Source organism: Aricia agestis, chromosome 12, assembly GCF_905147365.1.
Source record: "Aricia agestis chromosome 12, ilAriAges1.1, whole genome shotgun sequence".
Lineage (NCBI taxonomy): Eukaryota > Metazoa > Arthropoda > Insecta > Lepidoptera > Lycaenidae > Aricia > Aricia agestis.
In genome coordinates, this window is record NC_056417.1 from 5041329 (window position 1) to 5060506 (window position 19178).

The 19178-nt window shown below is 36.4% G+C and overlaps 1 protein-coding gene across 1 annotated transcript in view; it reads left to right on the top strand.

The window, feature by feature from the left end:
• The first annotated feature begins 1380 nt into the window (after positions 1-1380).
• LOC121732762 (extracellular serine/threonine protein CG31145) overlaps positions 1381-19178 on the top strand; it is a 73910-nt gene continuing 56112 nt past the window's right edge. The window contains exons 1-2 of the mRNA XM_042122729.1: positions 1381-1435; positions 9389-9421. Of these exons, the coding sequence (XP_041978663.1) occupies positions 1398-1435; positions 9389-9421 (71 nt within the window). The 5' untranslated portion in view covers positions 1381-1397. The remainder of the gene's footprint in view (positions 1436-9388; positions 9422-19178) is intronic.

Below are 19178 nucleotides of genomic sequence, written 5' to 3' on the forward strand. Positions count from 1 at the left end.
CATAATCCCCATACATGTTTGATTTCATTACAGTTAAATAAATTAACCTTTGCCTCTACGGCCGTTTAATACGCTGAAAACAATTAGTAAAGAAGAAATTATTATTTTCGCTACTCTTTCTTTGCTGTTAACTGTGCGATAGCACCTTTTAAGTTGCATAAAAGATTTCGATTTTCTTTACACACAAACGATAAGACTAGAACTAAAAAACTCTACATAACCTAAAAACAATGTTGCTCTTTACATAAAAGAAAAACCATAATATTATCTGTCTCTACAAATTTTCTTATGCGACACTAAAAACAATATAGCTCTCTACATGAAAGAAGAATCATGTTCTCTACCTCAAAAAATTGCCTAACAAAGTCCTGCAATACTTTTTCTGCTCTCTGATTGGCCAATGAGGTATTAGCCAATCACATTATCTGAGTGTAACTGGAGCGACGGGACACGACTCTACAGTGTTTGAGGAAGCGGAATTCTGGGCCAAGGTCGGTTATGGTCAGTTTTGTTGCAAATACCGTTTGTATCAACCAAATTATTGCTCGCTTAAGTATTGGATGCAATAATAATTATTTTTGTTTTTAGAAATAGATTTTGTGTGAAATGATCGAAATGATATTATCATTTATAAATTTTTTAAATTTTCTACTGCTGCAGAATGATCTTATTAAATTCATAAGACTTTACACTTTACTTTTCTCTAAGTATAAATTTTTTTAGTTTGCTTCATTGGACATTACTTTTGATGGGACTTGCATTTATATTATAGTAAAACTAAATTCAAGTATAATAATCAGAAAGATCTAGCGTGATGGCTTCAACGCTATATTAAATAGCGTTGAAGCCATCACGCTAGATCTTTCACCGCTAGACCCATCACGAGAGCCTTTTGAAGACTTGTTGGATTTTAAAGGCACTTCATTCATCAAGTTTTATTACTTGTTTTACATAGACTCTTAGTTTAACGAGCGATTTATTTACCTTATAGTAAGAGATACAAGCTACCCAAGTCCCAAGGACAGTGGACAGCTGCAATGTCATTAAAGACACAAGTGAAATGAGAGGCAAATAACTCCATGTGCCGTTTATTTTTGTTTCTGATCGTGGCTCACGGTTTTGCTGCTGCTTCTGTCCAATGACAGTGCAACGGAGAAGTAAGTGTACTTGCATTATGTGATCGATTTGCCAAAATCTATAAACTCCAGGCAACCTTGCAGCAGGGCCGGAGAGCGACCGTTATAGCTCGCGAGGCGTGGGCGCGCGATCTCACAGTTCTACACTTCAAAACATCGCGCGGATCATTTTTCGTATTTTCACATTTCTATTCAAATTTCGAAAGCGATAGTGTGTGTTGTTTTTTTTTTATTGATTGTGGTTTGTGCAAAGAAATAACGATGCGGTACATGCAGTTTTGTTTGGTGATTCTGTACAGGTAGAGTCAAGTGATTTCGAGATATATTTCGTTATTGTTAATTCATATTATATTTAATGCAAAAACCTTTGAATGGAGTCTTTAATATTGTGTTAATCAAAAGCGCAGAAAATCGATTTCAACCAACTTTTGAATCAACACTATAAATAGTTGTTTTGTTAATTAAAACATAATTAAGAAACACTTAACTCTGTTTAATTTACGATAAGAACGTACCATAAAATGTTTTCTGAGAAAACGCATAAATATTTTAAAATATTTTTGCAGTTCGTTCAGTGTGAAAAACTTGTCTTTTACACTGCAGCTACGTTTGTTTCGTGGAAGAATAATTAAATATAATTTTACGTGGTCGTAAAAACGGATACATTTGGCTTTAAAATACCTTAGAAGATAGGAGATACGCTCTGGTTAATTTTAGGCGCCGTTTTTTATTACACACACCTGACTTTGACATTTGGTCGTCCATTGACTCATATTCACGTGTTTACTTACATTTTTTAGGAAATAGATATCATAATTCAAATAAATAGCTGTTATTTTTTAACCGACTTCCAAAAAACGAGGAGGTTATAATATATTCTGCTGTGGATATAATTGTATGATTTTTTTTTATTTTTTTTTTTATTTTTGTATGTTCAACGATTACTCCGCCGTTTGTGAACCGATTTTCGATTTTTTTTTCTCTATATTGTTGGTGACGAAAGTATTCAAAGCATTCGAATCAATGATATTCTTTGAGTTTTTCATACAATATCATTGATTCGAATGAACAATCAGTCCCGTAAACCGTATCAGCTTTACCTACCATATTTTATTGCGTAAAATGTGAAAAAATATCGGTAAAATGACAAACTCTCTATAAACAGAGATTACACTTGTTAATGTTAATTTCGCCTTAGAGCTTTCCCGCCAAATGAGTTATGCGTATTGCATTTTTGACTGGCGACTTTAAAATACGGCACTTATGCGGTTGTGGATTCTGTCTCATTTGGATAACGATTAACAGGTAAATTATTAATTAATAATGGCCAATTTTCGAAATGTGCCAACATAAAATAGGTATTGTTTTTACGTAAACATTTACAACTTTTTTAAAAAATAAAACATTATTTTGTCCAGTTTTATTACTTATTTTATTTAAACGGGCATTAAATTATTGTAACAAATTATTGTAACTTAAATCAAGCGCTACAGTTTCCTAATACACAGTCATGCATGTAGGTGAACGTAGAGTCAGATATTTCGACATTGAACTTATTCGTTTATTTTGAGTGAAAATTACACAACGCTTTCTTGGCCCTTCGTGGTGGACTGCGTTTCGAAACTTTCATTGGACACTTTTTGTTGAAGCCTCTATGGAATTTACACTGTTGACTCTACTATTTTATCATGATTGTAATTTTTTATAATCATACCAGCTAGTATGAATACAAAAAAATTACAATCATGGCAATGTCAAAAATAAAATAAAATTCAATTATGGTAAAACAACGCTGCCGGATCAGCACCCGGCAGCGTTGTTTTGCCATAATATAATTTGTGGGAATATGCACCCGGCATATTGTCAGCACCCGGCAGCGTTGTTTTGCCATAATATAATTTGTGGGAATATGCACCCGGCATATTGTCAGCACCCGGCAGCGTTGTTTTGCCATAATATAATTTGTGGGAATATGCACCCGGCATATTGTCAGCACCCGGCAGCGTTGTTTTGCCATAATATAATTTGTGGGAATATGCACCCGGCATATTGTCAGCACCCGGCAGCGTTGTTTTGCCATAATATAATTTGTGGGAATATGCACCCGGCATATTGTCAGCACCCGGCAGCGTTGTTTTGCCATAATATAATTTGTGGGAATATGCTTGAGAGCTTCTAAGAAATCTGTTGATGATCTTTACCTAAGGTTAGTGTATAAGATTACGATCGACAATGCAAATATTTTAGGACACATTATCCATTTAACATAATATTAGACGGGTTTTAAGTTCTAATTTAACTACAATAATTACCATGAACCATCGAAGAAATTAGGTAATTCATACGCAGATGGCGGACCTACGTCATTTGGTCAGGTTATGTCAATTCGAAATTATTCGCGATCTGTCGGACGGGTTTAACATAACGCAACCAAATTACGTAGGCCAGCCATCTGATGACAATATAGCCACTGGGATCAAAAATATCAAAAATGTTTTACAGTATAATCAAAAGTTTGCAAACTCGTTGAAGAAATATTCTCAAAGTCTGGGCCAGTTCATAACCTGATCGACCTTGGCACTACAGGAACCGGTCTTATGTAAAATGACATTTTGTCTGGCACCGTTCAATGCGTGTGCCGTTTATTTACAAAAAAAGCTTCCATGCATAGACAAGGTAGACTAAAATAGAATAGGATTTTCGAAATTTAAAATATCAAGACTAGTGATGGGACTCGAATCAAAATTGAGTATTCGAATCCATTCGAATCACCACGAAAATAATCGAATCGTGATTCGAATCAACCTTTGATTCGAATAGACTGTTGATTCGAATCAAATCTTTAATTCGAATAGATTGTTGATTCAAATCAAATCATTATTCGAATCACGATTTAAATCAATAATCATACAGAAATACATAACTACAACGAAATGAAGCTGTCCATTTATCATTCTGTCTGTGTCTGCTACGCTTTCACGCATAAACCACTGAATCGTTTTCGATAGGAGTTAGTATAGACCTTTGGAAAGAACATAAGCTACTTCTTTTATTCCACTGCTGGGAACTATGTCACGTGTAGCCAACGAATGCGGAAAGCTAGCACCTTACGGCCGTTTTCAATAACGTATCTACAGTTAAAGATAGATAGCTATCCTCGATCAACAGTAAGCTGCTATCTATCCGTAATTTGCGTTTCACAATCAACGATAGGCCCAATGAGAGCTCGCGTCTCTATAATCGCACTGAACATTACCATATATGGTACTAATCTTTCGCGGGGCGTTGCATTGACGTGATTCGAATCAACTCGACAATTCGAATCAATTTAAAAACTGACTCGAATCGAGATATAAATGTCATGATTCGAATCATTCGAATCAAATGTGATTCGAGTTCCATCACTAATCAAGACGTATATCACAATAGACACTGTTCGATTTCCCGGACTCTTTTTTTGAACTTATGAGTGGAAAATTTAGCCACAAGAATAAGCCCTAGCATAATTGTAAACTTTACTTTCATTTTATCATCAAGTGTCTAACAAAAATAATTATAGTCCTAATATTAGCTCATTTGTCTAAAATATTCAAAAGTTCTTCTTCTACTTTGCAGACCACCGATTTAGTATTTTGTTTCAAATATAAAACTATGTGCATTTGCGATTGATAGCTTATTTATAAAAATTATAAGCATATAAAAAATATATACAGCTTTCATGGTAATTTCTTTAGATAATTTAATCAGTTTAATGAGAGTAATTGGAAATTGAAAAATTTTGAAAATGGTTTGACAGTTCGTGACAGATGAAAGGATAGAATGTGACTACTTGACTTTTCTTCCCTTTTTGCATTTTCTACCTTTACGTTGATTTAGTAAAGATTAAATGAGTACTTATAATGTTCTTAGTAATTTTTTGCTCCTAGTTCTCAAGGAAGCACCGTACCAAAGACAACAATAGAGTTCATAAAAATTCATATTCTATCAATATAATCGCATTATGTAATGGTGTTACATACTCACTTACGCAAATATTCGTAGTGCACTTAGTTAAATTTTACATAGGTAATACGTATGAAGCAAGCGGCGAAAAATATCACAGTTCATAATAATTTTTACATAGTTGTAACTTGAATTATGTATTGGTTTGTAAGTTTAGCCTTCTAGTTTATTCCTAGCTGTTAAGGATTTTAGCTAATAATAGCAACCCTTTTCCACAAAGTTAGTAGTTGTAAAATTAGACCCATCCACCCAACAGATGTTGTAGTTATTACAATGTTCTAACTTCTGTGCTATCTGTCAAGTCACATATCTAACGTATTAGACGAGGACCAAACATTGTAAAAATGTTACGTATTTGTATGTGTGCAGTGTGCACTTGTACACAGTGTCAATCTTTTTTATTCACGTTTACAAGTATTCAAGTATATTTACAAAGATTGCTGTCTTTGCTAGACTATTTATAAAGCAACACTTCGGAACCTTTCTGGGAATCAGTAATAACTTTATCAACAACTAAAACCATTATGCTCATTAACTGTCCATAAAACGTCAATAAATAGAAAAGAGCAGCTATCAGAGATCATTAGGGAACGTCAAACCAAATTAAATAGCGAACCCCAAGTTACTAATTGAGTGAGGTCTTCGTTAAACATGCAACGATCGGAAATATACGAAATATTTTTAACGAAAAAATACTCTATTTTATTCCCTTTTAATTGCTATCAAGTTACATTTTAATAGCAACAAAAAAGTTTTTTCAAGATTTTGTTTTTTTTATATCGAACTCATTTTATGGACATTGATCGTAGCAGTGGACGGCAATATGCTGATGATGATGATGATGATCGTAGAAAATCATATTATCTATGATCTTATTCATCTGAATACGCCCTTGCATACGTTTAAAACCATTTGTATTGGCCAGTAATAATAGGGCAATACCGCATTATATTTAAATTCTAGATACAAACTATGTGAGTTGTTTAAAGCGCTACTCTTAATTTCAATTAATTTTTATTATGCAAAAAAGCTCAACTTTAGGCTTCTTACAGACGAACGGCAATTGCCAATGGCAGATACAACTGCAGCCGTCGACAAGTGGCGTTCGTCTCTAAGAAGCTTAAACTCATATAATGATACTAGCTATCAACTATAAGTTATATCGCATTAAGCGTGCTATAAAGAAATACAATAGCACATTTGTTTAGTCGTGTTTTAACGTTTTCTTTTTCGTAGATGATTAAGATGTACATTAATTTCAAAAGGATTACTAGCTAAGGCGACAATAAGTCGTCGTCACACCCTGTATGTGCGTCAGTACTCAGCAGTTTAATCACGTAGGTAGTGAACTATGAATAACCCATATTCTTTCAATTACGCACTTGCAAATAAAGTGCATGCCATTTGTATGAATTTGAAATAAAAAAGTAGATTTAACTAGCTAATAAAAGATGAACATTGTGACTAGAAATATAACAAATCGGTTCTGCGGTTTGGGCGTGAAGAAGGTAACGAACAGACAGACACACTTTCGCATTAATGATATTAGTATGGATTGATTTTAAAACGAAAATAGACAACTAAAGTATCGGCAACCCGGTAGTATGGGCTTTTATATCGTTGGACCACTTGGGTATATTAACAATCGTTATGGGACCGCCCAAGACGATATCTGTTACACCTAATAGCTTATTCCACTCAAAAGGTTATTAAGTATCACTTAAATTAATTGGCAGCGACAAATTGTCTTTGCCAATAATAATTATTTTACGGTGTAAATAACCACAAATTGTTAATGTAATTAAAAATATATTTGGCCACGGGAAAGGACATACTTTTTACCGCGGAAAAATGTACAGCTCGTATTGGGAAAAAAGAGTGCGGTTGAAATTAGGGCGCTTTTCCTTTATTATAAACAACCCTACGCTATACTTCAATGCAATTTTGGCACAGAATGTACTAGTGTTGACTAGTACTTTAATGTTTCATTGTAACTTTGAGCTGTCTCCCGCTTCGTATGGGGAGGGAATTTGGAATTCTTCCTACTCCTCCTATTTTCTTCTGATTAATTTCGTTGCGGGTCCCAAGACAGCTTTAGCATGTCCCTCGGGCTCCCTGAGATCATATCAAAAGGTTTTCGTGGTTGGATACCGCTGTCGATCCTGGCGACACAGGAGATACAGTAGTGGGAATGTGTGGTGGAACAAAGCCCGTTTAAAACAGTACTTTAATGTTGCCATAATTAAAATGTTTCAGTTCCAGCCAGATTCTTTTTTGCCAAGCTGTACGGTTACCGTGGAAAGTATCCTGACTCCTATACCACGCGCTAAAGCATAAGAAAGACGTTATTGAGATTGTACTTAAATCTAAGGCCAGTATAAATAGTCAGTACTTAAGATGCGACCCGGTCTCAAGATGCGGTTCGGCTCTGTGATTGGTCCAAATTTTGACAGCCAACCAATCACAGAGCCTGAACCGTGTCTTGAGACCGAGATGCATCTTGAGTACTGACTATTTATACCGACCCTAAGTATCACATAATTTGATTCCTATGAATCAAACCAAATTATCTGCTTAGGTCCGCCATCTGCCTATGCAGATGGCGGACCTAAGCAGATAATTTGGTCGCGTTAAGTCAAACGCAGCCGACAGATGTCGACATTCAGTTAACATAATCCAACCAAATGACGTATGTCCGTAATGCCTATGAATTAACTTCTCTGATGGTGCAAATACCATATTTATTATTTACTCACATCAAACAAACGCTCAAATCTTTATATCACACAAATCATGATTAAAACGTGATAATCTAAACGACCACTAATGGGGTTACGGGGATGAGTGGGTTAAAACAAACCACAATCCCCATAGACACCGACCGTGTTTGTACTGCGTAGGCGACAACCGCCGTGCGCCGCCCAGGCGCCCAATGACAAACATTTTGCCCTAATTAAATGACAATAGAAATGTATTATGATGTAAAAGTGTTAGAGTTATATGGAATGAGGTAATGAGCAGCGGCATTGCCTGATTGTAATAAGAGTTAAAAAGCTTTGGTATTGTATACCTGAAACCTTAAATAACTTGATCGAAAAGGTCTTAATAGTACTTAGAAGTTGCTCTTTAACGTTAAGGTACAGATAAAAATAATGTTGCCCGCTACTTTGTCCGCAAAAAATCGTTTACCGCGCGAGAGCCTAAATTTTTCTCGTGATAAGAATTCAGGAGTTAAGTGTTAGGACTCAAAATAACTACCTTCATATTCAGAGGTTACGGGTGCGACCAAACGAGCGTAATTTGTGAGTTCTGAGTCGCAGAATTTCGGTCGCGTAAATATCTTTTCATACAAATCACGACTCACAAAATTACGCTAGTGTGAATCAAACAGGACTTTTGTATGAAATTGAATTCAGCAGAATTTCTGCCTGCCGAAATTCTGCGACTCACAACTCTTAAATTACGCTCGTTTGGGTGTGACACATTCATATTTACGATATTAGGATAGTTATAAAATTGATTGCATCTTTGGTCTCTAAAGAGTCTCTACTCTCCACATTTAGAAACTACGCTATCAATTGCAGAAATATTTCGCAAACTTACCAACTTCATAGTTAACGATATGTGAAATTACCCGGTATGAACTATGACCTAATGGTACTAAGATGTTATTGCATGAGGATTAACATTATGTTTTTAAGTCTTTAATTGCAAAAAGCAAATGTGCAAAAGTGCAAATTATACGTATTGTTTTAACTATCAATTAAGTTTAATGTAAATGTTAACCAGCTACAATCTTTATTAGGCTTAGGCCAAACCTACGCGACCACGCGACTGCGAAGCGGGAGCGTCAAAACACACATTTGACAACTTGTCAAATGTGTGTTTTGTATTGACGCTCCCGCTTCGCAGTCGCGTGGTCGCGTAGGTCTGAACAAAGCATTAAGCTATTGAATTGCTTTTATAGCGGGCTTCGAGCGCGGCAACTGAATCAAGAAATTTCGTAACGAAAAAACCTAACACCCGGCCCACTCCGACGGTCGTTAGACTAGTACTTAAACAAGACGTATGTGAATTATAATTGCAGTTGTTAAAAAATACAATGCAATAGTTTTACCGCGGCAGACTCCGAGGGACACTTTTTTTTTATATGTATTGTGCTCTTCGATCACTAATATACATTGTGTTCCTTATTTATAATATGACGATTGACGAATTTCTAATGTACTTTTACTGTCTTTTTTTTTCAGGAATTTGGAAGCGGCATTATCTCACTGCTTCAGGTAAAACAATTTTTAGAATATTGTGTACATAGGCAGATAGTGGACTTATGTTACTTGGTTAGGTAATGCCAAGTCAAAGTTAGAAGTTAGAACTGTGAGCTGTCTAGTGTCTATTATGTCAAGTAACTCGGCCATTACGTAGTATCCCTATCTGCCTATGAATCAATTTCTCTGATTGTACATCCTTACTTCCTTACTAATATAATAAATGTGAAAGTGTCTGTCTGTCTGTTACCTCTTCACGCTTAAACCGCTCAACCGATTTTGCTGAAATTTGGCATGGAGATACTTTGAGTCCCGGGAAAGGACATAGAATACTTTTTATCCCGGAAAAATGTACGGTTCCCGCGCGATAAACGAGTTTTGGCGCAACGGAGATGCGGGCACCATCTAGTAGTTTTATAAAGTAATGATTTTTTTTTAATGAAATAAGGGGGCAAACGAGCAAACGGGTCACCTGATGGAAAGCAACTTCCGTCGCCCATGGACACTCGCAGCATCAGAAGAGCTGCAAGTGCGTTGCCGGCCTTTTAAGAGGAAATAGGGTAATAGGGGAGGGTAGGGAAGGGAAGGGAAGGGAATAGTTGAGGGTAGGGAAGGGAATAAGGTAGGGGTAAGGGGATTGGGCCTCCGGTAAACTAACTCACTCGGCGAAACACAGATTTATGGTTAGAAGAACTACTCTTCTTTCTCTTTGGCTGTTATGGGATATATGATGTCTTATTAAGAAGTAGCTGCTCATGGTTTAGCTTGCAATATATTTTTCATCCTTTTACCGCATCGTAAGTAAAATAAGTCTAAACTATGCTTAACCCTTTACAGCCTATAGTCTATACGTTTGCAAAATGATGTAACGTTACGAAATGCCGTAGCCCGTATCCCAGGGCCGAAGCCTAAGCGTGATGTAATAAACACTTTACCACCAACCATAGACAATTTTACTCTTCATTCAGAAATAATAACGATAAACGACTTTCGATTTTGCTACAGTGACAATAGAAATTAAAGTTGCGTAAACAGTTATGATTTATTGGTAAGTCTATTAAGTTTATGAGGCGTTAAAATGTTATTCGTACGTAAGTAAGTTATACGTTAAAAACTTACTATTGAAAGACCTAACAAACCACTGGAGCAGAAAACTAAACCCAAAATATAGCTCTTATAGTTTCGGAGAAAAGCGGCTGTGACATACGGACGGACAGACGGACAGACAGACAGACAGACATGACGAATCTATAATGGTCCCATTTTTTTGCCATTTGGCTACGGAACCCTAATGAAGTAAAGTGGAACCAGCGGTCAATGGTCATTGATTTTTCTAGTCTATGAGCTATGTATAAAATACGTTACCGGAAAAATCCTCTTGGTAACTCTTAGAATCATAATCTCCAACTATTTATGAGTTTGAATTGATAAAATTCATACTCAGTTTTACGTAGAATGTCAGATTTAGTCGCTTTTCATATTCATAACTTCAATTAAGAAATATGGATTTATTTATATATTTATTTATCAAATAACTTCCCTAATCCCTAAGCTGCAAACCATGGTATTAATTCATTTGGCGCCATAGAAGTGGCAAAAACTCATACTACGCTCTGAAATCGCTAATTGTCCGTGCCTAATCTAGTATGACGATGATCTACTGCAACGACTCTCAAACTTTGTGACTCTGTCTAACGGAAAAAATAATGTTTTGTCTTTGAATGAATGACGAGTGTTTTTTTGTGATTTTTTGTGGATGGATTTTATGTGTCCGCACCGCCATTTAAATAATTCGTAATAATATACTATTGCTTGTAATCTCGGGGTGTAGCGGCCAAAGCACGCTTTTTTTTTTAAAAATAAGGGGGCAAACGAGCAAACGGGTCATCTGATGGAAAGCAACTACCCATGGACACTCGCAACATCAGAAGAGCTGCTGGTGCGTTGCCGGCCTTATAAGAGGGAATACGCTCTTTTCTTGGAGGTTTGCAGGTCGTATAGGCCCGGAAATACAGTGACAGTTCGTTCCAGAGTTTTACGTTTAAGTACGAGGCAGAAAGTTAGGCGAAAAACGCACGGTCGAAAATTGCCACTCAAGGTGATGAGGAGGGTATATTTTTCCCGTGGATTGATGGCGAAAAGATCCGAACAATTCCTCAGAGCACTCCCCGTGATACAACCGATAGAGGATGTAGACTGAAGCTACATCTCGGCGTAATTCCAAGGGGTCCATCCTGTTTGAATGCATTTGCGCGTACGCATATAAATCCAGCCTACTACGAGGCCTTACCAGTGCCCCCAGGGCTCCACGGAGTACACTTTGAGAATGGCTGATCTACTCTATAATATTTATGATGAATATTAATCGTCATATCGAAACATACTAGTTAAGGGCGGTGCTCGGCTGATGGCTGCTGCAACAAATTGACGTTCGAAAGCCGGTGATTTCTCAAGTGACTGAGCAACTGTCACTGCTTTCTTTGTAAAGCCTTTGGTACACACTATTATCATAAGGTAGCTCGCGGCCATGTCTGCTATAGAGATCGCCCTTAGTGTTTAGGAAGTAGGAAGTATTATGAACTAGATGTCGCCCGCAACTCCTTTGCGCCAAAATTCGTTTATCGCGCGGGAACCGTACATTTTACCGGGATAAAAAGTATCCTATGTCCTTTCCCGGGACTCAAAGTATATCCATGCCAATTTTTAGCAAAATCGGTTCAGCGGTTAGGGTGTGAAGAGGTAACAGACAGACAGACAGACAGACAGACGGACAGACAGACAGACAGACACACTTACGCATTTATAATATTATAGTATGGAAGTATGGATGTAAGTATTTAGCTCTACATTCTGAAACTTTATCTATGTTTTGCTTTTTTAGAAGACTGGATTCTTTATATTTTATACTAAGTATTATCTAAGCCATATCCATACTAATATTATAAATGCGAAAGTGTGTATGTCTGTCTGTCTGTCCGTCTGTCTGTCTGTCTGTCTGTCTGTCTGTTACCTCTTCACGCGCGATCCGCTGAACCAATTTTGCTGAAATTTGGCATGGAGATACTTTGAGTCCCGAGAAAGGACATAGGATAGTTTTTATCCCGGAAAAATGTACGGTTCCCGCGCGATAAACTCAGATCCGGGAGAACTGTTAACAATAGAATAGCAATAGCCTATCTATTGCTATTCTATTGTCAGTTGTCCGTTGTCACCGTCCCACTTAAAATCTTATAGTCTACGAAACGTTTTTAAAAACAATAGATAGCTAAAAATCATATTTATTATGAAACGAAATTGCGGTAAACATCATCAGCTCCTCAATGTGTGGCTGATGATGATGATGGTATTTTCCAGCACCCGTAACAAAAGCGAAATGAATGCGTAACATCGGAACCTCGCGTGTGTTCCGCTTCCGATGAGCTATTACACCTATTGTGATTAATGGTACATACATTGCATTAGCGCGTTAAGTACTAGCAAAACACCAAGCTGGAAGGATGGTGGACCTGTTTGATTACACCTACAGAGTTCGAGTGGCTGGACAGACGGCCGCGACAGTGCCCTCGGCTGAGCACTCGGTGCTCCTTCGCGCCACTGTCTTGCCGCTCTATTCCCTACGTGTGAACAAAGCATTAGGGCCAGGAGGCCTACTACAAAACCGATTTGAGACTCAAACAATCGGCTGAGAATGCCGCGTCCCGCTCTAACAACGTAATTTCTCGTTTGTTAGAGTAGGACGCGGCATTCTCGTACGATTGAGTCTCAAAACGGTTTCGTGGTACGGGCCCTGATTACACCTACCAAATAAAGTGGTGAGACAGTGCCATCGGTGCTCTCGGCCAATTTGATTGACTCTTGACTCTACTCGATAGGTGTAAGGGTCAATTCAGACCGCAACGCCACGAGGCGAGGCGAGGCGCGACGCGGCATAAATTTGTATGGATTTGACAGATTGCAATTGTGTCGTGAATCTATCAAAACTATAAATTAATACGTGAGAGAAAAACTTTGTAACCTTTTTTACGAAAAATGGGGAAACGTAGGTGCATGAAATTTCGCACAGTTATTAGTTTATATGGTGAAGGAGTGCATCGAGCTAATATTATTTTAAAATTATGCTTTTATTATATATATTTTTAAAAAATAAAACGTTACACACACTACGACACTACTACTAGGAAAAATGACAGATTTTTGAGTGACAAGCCTATACTTACATACGAATTATACTCTTTTATTTATGGTTGAAGTCTGTTGAAGTTGACAAATTGACAATGGATAGTTTTTTTTTTTATTTAATTTTAGATACTATTAGACAATGTTTAAACGGCCAGTCTGAGATCAGCCTGGGCTGATCTCAGACTGGCCAATTCTTGTCTCTGGAGACAAGAATTGAAAAAAACTATGATGCAGTCAATATTTTTTACAAAATATAGATAGCAGTCCTAATGTCGTTGCAAGTAAGGTCGAATTTCGACCATTGGGCGATCTCTAGTCCATATAAATTTAGAAATGCACGTACGCGTAGGTTGCGGTCTGAATGAACCCTAACAAGGCCCATAGGGTCAGTTCACATTTCAACGCGTTGAAGATTTTAAAATGGTTAGGCAATAATTTCGCACGTATTGCTTTATTTATCAGTATAAAGGTGCGTTTATGTGGTAAAATATACATTTATTGCGCTATCGCACACAAATATGAGAATCCTACGCCACGCCGACAGTCTTCTCTCCGTCTTACGAATTCTTGATCAGATCACATAACCTGACGCAAGTTTAAAATTTTTCACCAATCCCAAAAAAGTTCTCAACGCTAAAGAAATGTCCTCCAAAGATTTGCGCACTCTTATTCAAGTCTACGTCTCGTTCGCGTTAGCTTGTACAGTGTACATGACGCAGCCAACTGGTTTAAATAGCCGTTCAATCAAACAGCTAGCCCATTAACTGAACAACGCTATTCAATCACACGTCTAGCTTTTTAATTGAATATTTAAGTCGCTCAAAACGTTCAACACTACAGCTGATTCCAAAGCCGCTGTTTAATTGAATTAGTTCACCGCTCGCCACCGCGGCGATAGGTGCATTTTGTTTACAATATGGCGTCAACCAACCGGTGTCTTGTGGTTGAATTGATATTTTTCGTAAATATACGTTACAAGTATTATTAAAGAGACATAAATTATACGAGTGAATCAAATACACACCACCACAAAATGTCTTTAGACTTGGCTGAATTTCAGTCGATGTCAGCAAGTAAATAGTTAATGACATTAGCACCTGGCATTGGCTATCTGATTCCTGCTAATTGATTATATGTCACCCGAGATGATAACGCCCAATCTATTAACGTTACTATTGTAATTACTAATTAGACAACAATTAATGTCGCAAGGAACAGTCTAACGTGATTGTAAAATGAGTCAAATTGTGTGGCAAATATTAGCTGTAAGCAACTAATAATAGGGATGTGTACTAACCCACAAAAATTACGTGTTGACTTATGAATGCAGTTATGTTCTTTAGATTATTATTTAGAACAGTGGTCCCCAACCTTTGTTTCACACGGGCCACAAACATGTTTTGATCTTGGTGTCGCAGGCCGCAACAAAAAACTTTTAGAAAATTACATTCTTCAAAATTAACGATTTAAAAGTGGAAAAAAAATCACAACTTTAACGACGACTTTAAATTATTTTGCCGGTGAGCATTTTCAAAATGATTTAAAGGGGCGACTAACCCAAAGTTTTCGATTTTATAATTCATTTATATACTTGAAAATAAGCCCCGAATTGTTTCATTTTCTAAAATTAGATACTATATTATATTTTCAAGAATTCGATCTGAGCAAAAACACGATATCTTAAAATTTTCCGATAGGAAAAAATCACAAAGATACGTCTAATTTTTTACGAATTTTTCATTTATTGCCATAACCGTGCATTAAACTAAGTTAATATTTTAACACATTGTATAAAATTCTATTATTGAGAAATCGACCTAGCGGATTTTTAAAATGTTGTTTATTTTTAGGGAGTTATTGAGAAAAAACTAATTTGACAATGAATCCACGTCGTCCTTTTTCACCTGGCATATGAAAGACGGGCGTGAGTGTGAAGAGAGAAGGACGATGTTTGATTTTTTGGGTTAGTCGCCCTCTTAACATCACGCGGGCCACTGTTAAAGTCACGGTGGGCCGCGGGTTGGGGATAGCTGATGTAGAACAAGACTGCATTTAAAATTCAACAAAAAAAATGTGGGTGCTCAAATGCTTAACGGCGACCGTTATTTAGTGGCAAAATGTAGCAGAGCTTAAAGAAGTGCTGTAAAATTAATACGAGAGTTATTTTACATACAGAGAGCCCAGCTGGATTATAAAATATGGATTGGGTACAGGTTGTTAAACTAATATAACGTATTCTGTGGTACAGGAACCCCACGCCGCGCCGCGCCGCGCCGCTGGTTAGACGTAAAAAAATATATTTTTTCAAAATTCACCCACCCTCTACATTCGATTCCATAATAAAATCATCGATTCTGTGTCTTTTATTATAAGAGCTTTGATAAAAGTATATATTATCTATTCTCCATACCAAATTGCATCTTAATCGATTTAAGGGGGCGACTAACCCTAAAGTGTCGATTTTATAATTCATTTTTATACTTGAAAGTAAGCCCCGAATTGTGTCATTTTTTAAAATAAGATACTACATTATATTTCCGAGAATTCAATTTGAGCAAAAACACGATATCTTACAATTTTCTCGATAGAAAAAAATCACAAAGATGCATCTAATTTTCACGAATTTTTCATTTATTGCTATAACCGTGCATTGAACTAAGTTAATATTTTAACACATTGTATAAAATTCTATCTTTGAGAGATCGACCTAGCGGATTTTTAAAATGTTGTATATTTATCGAGTTATTGAGAAAAAACTAACTTGGCGATTAATCCGCGTCGTCCTTTTTCACCTGGCATATGAAAGACGGGCGTGAGTGTGAAGAGAGAAGGACGATGTTTGATTTTTGGGTTAGTCGTCCTCTTAACAACTAGAATAACAGACAAAGAGACAGACAGACATAAAATTTAATTTAATGCGTTTTCTGTAAACTCATATCATCGGTTCGACACATATTCCTTTCGCCTATAAGTAGCTCTAGGTCAACTTTAATCCCTTGGAAGTCCGCCAATCAAGATATAAATCTTCATAGACACGGCAGCAGCCAGACAATAAAATTTGTCTTGAAATTTTTGCGAGTAATCACTATTTACCCAAAACGCTACAAATAGACGAGACCGAACGGGTTTTTCGACATTGTTATGATGTTTTTGTGTTAATCCACCTGTGTTACTTAAAATTATTTGTTTGCGCGTTAAAATTCATTGTTAGTTTTAAAACTAATCTATCATTTAGTCCAAATTTTTCTCTTTAGACTTAGTGAAAAAAAAAGATGAATAGTAGATTTTCTAAAATAATGTTATGGTTATAAATGATAATTTACATAATAATTTAAAAATGCAGATCCATAAAATGCAAGAGAGCTAGAGAACAGATCAGCTTTTCACGCTAGGGGCAGCACCTGCATAAAGAGTTAATAAAAGTTTGACGTTTGACAACGTTTCTGTCAATATATCGCCCTCTGCTCCAACCTTTGCGTTATATTCCATTTGCTGAGAAAATATTACGTTTTGGTAAAAACATTTCTTTATCTAAAGCTTGATATATACCTATATAATATCTTAACTTATACGGGCGGCCAATTAAGATGATGATGATATTTTTTAAAGAACAACAAAGTGATTATAAAATTCAAGGTCTTGTCTTACGAAATGATGATTGCTTCTCGCAAACGGTATTTAATGTAACTAACATCAAATGAAAGTCGCTTTCATGATAATTATTTAGTTTTATACCATTGTCTATTATTGTCACTTAAAACATTAAAAACTCATATTGCAATATACGTAAATATCTTTACTTTACGTTACGTTACGTTTACGTTTTATCAAACAGCCTGTAATATATTTAGGAGAAAAAACTTTAGAGGTGTCAAGGAACGAATGGAACGAAGTTATTTCTTATGTTCAAAAAACCTGTATAATACGAGTATATACACTCAAAAAATTATTAAAAAAACGCCATTTAGTTGACGCACAGGAATACTTAACTATCAACGCCCTCTGACCCTACTATGCAAATATCATTCTGTCTGTCCGAACGCGCGATAACAAACTTCGTTCCAAAAAGTTTGTTTCTTTGTATCGAATGGGCTCAATTGTGGCAATTTTGATGGGAAAATAATTATAGAGTAGACAAGGGAGAAAGATAGGCCACTCGTCTCATAGAGATACTCGTCTTTGCACGTGGGCTGCTATTTAACAATTTATTTAACTTTTTAGTTATAAAAAATAGCTCTACTTTGCCCACTGATGATACTTTTCGCACCAATGACTAGACTGCAAAGTGTGCCGGCCAATCGGAACGCAGTTAGTAATGTAGTTTTGTTTTTCATTGAATTTTAAAAAGGAGGAGGTTATATCTTCAGCTGTTATTTGTAAATAATTAAATATGCCTATTTTTATACATAACATTGCCATGCTAATGATATGTATTCGATACACAGAATCAAAACCTGTGTACTCGTATCGTGGTTGTGGTGACTGGTTTAAGTGGTAATGAATGTAAAACCTTTATGTTTGATCTGCAACAATAGAACTTTGCGATTGTTTGCCACAATAGTCAATACCTTTGTGAACAAGTGGTTACTGGTTAATACCAATTATTATTATAGCCTGGGTAGAGGTCATAAATAATTTATTAACGCCTGTTTCTTTTGCACTTCTGGTGGCACACTCAGATCAGAAAATGATGATAAGGGCCTGTTTCACCACTTCCTGATAAGTGCCGATTAGGCTGTCCACCACTTAACTAGACAGATGAAGTATGAAGAATGTGTCAAAAAAGTTGTGAATAGCCTATTCGGCACTTTATCAGAAAGTGGTGAAACAGTGTCTATTTGTCTGTCTGTTATCTCTTCACGCCTTTACCGCTGAACCAATTTGATGAAACTTGGTATGCAGATACGTAGAGTGCCGAAAGCATATTGACGAAACGGAGTTACGGGCGTCATCTTGTATCACATAGATTAATATTATCTAGTCATATTGCTATGAGGTTTTTACTTTTTTAGTATGCAGAACTCATGCCAAAAGTCAAAACCAACACAGGCCTACAATTTACAATTTTCGTTTCATACATTTTCTCCAGGCTACAACTAATCTACATACAAATTAAAGTAATTATAGAATTCTGATATCCATACAATAATAGATGCTAATATTATCTGAAAGTTTGTCTGTCTGTTACCTCATTATGCTTTTAACCCGTTAACTGGTTATCAGATATTGTAAAGATACTTAGGGCCTGTTTCACCAGTTCCTGATAAGTGGCGAATAGGCTATCCACCGCTTAACTTGACAGATAAAGTATGGATAATCTGTCGTTCCATGTCTGTCTGTCATGTCTGTTACCATTCAGGTAATGAAGTAAAAATATATAACATTAAGGGTTAAAGAGCAAACTGATCGCTGCCATTACGTTTGCCCATGGAATTAATGAAAGAAGGTCACGAATATGACTGTGATGATATTGTTATTGTCGCCCTCTCATCGCTTCCCACTTGTTCATTTTCTAAGATCGCAATTTTATTATGCGACTATGCGACTATAGATTATGCGACATCTTTAGGAAGGGAATTATGTAAGTAAATTA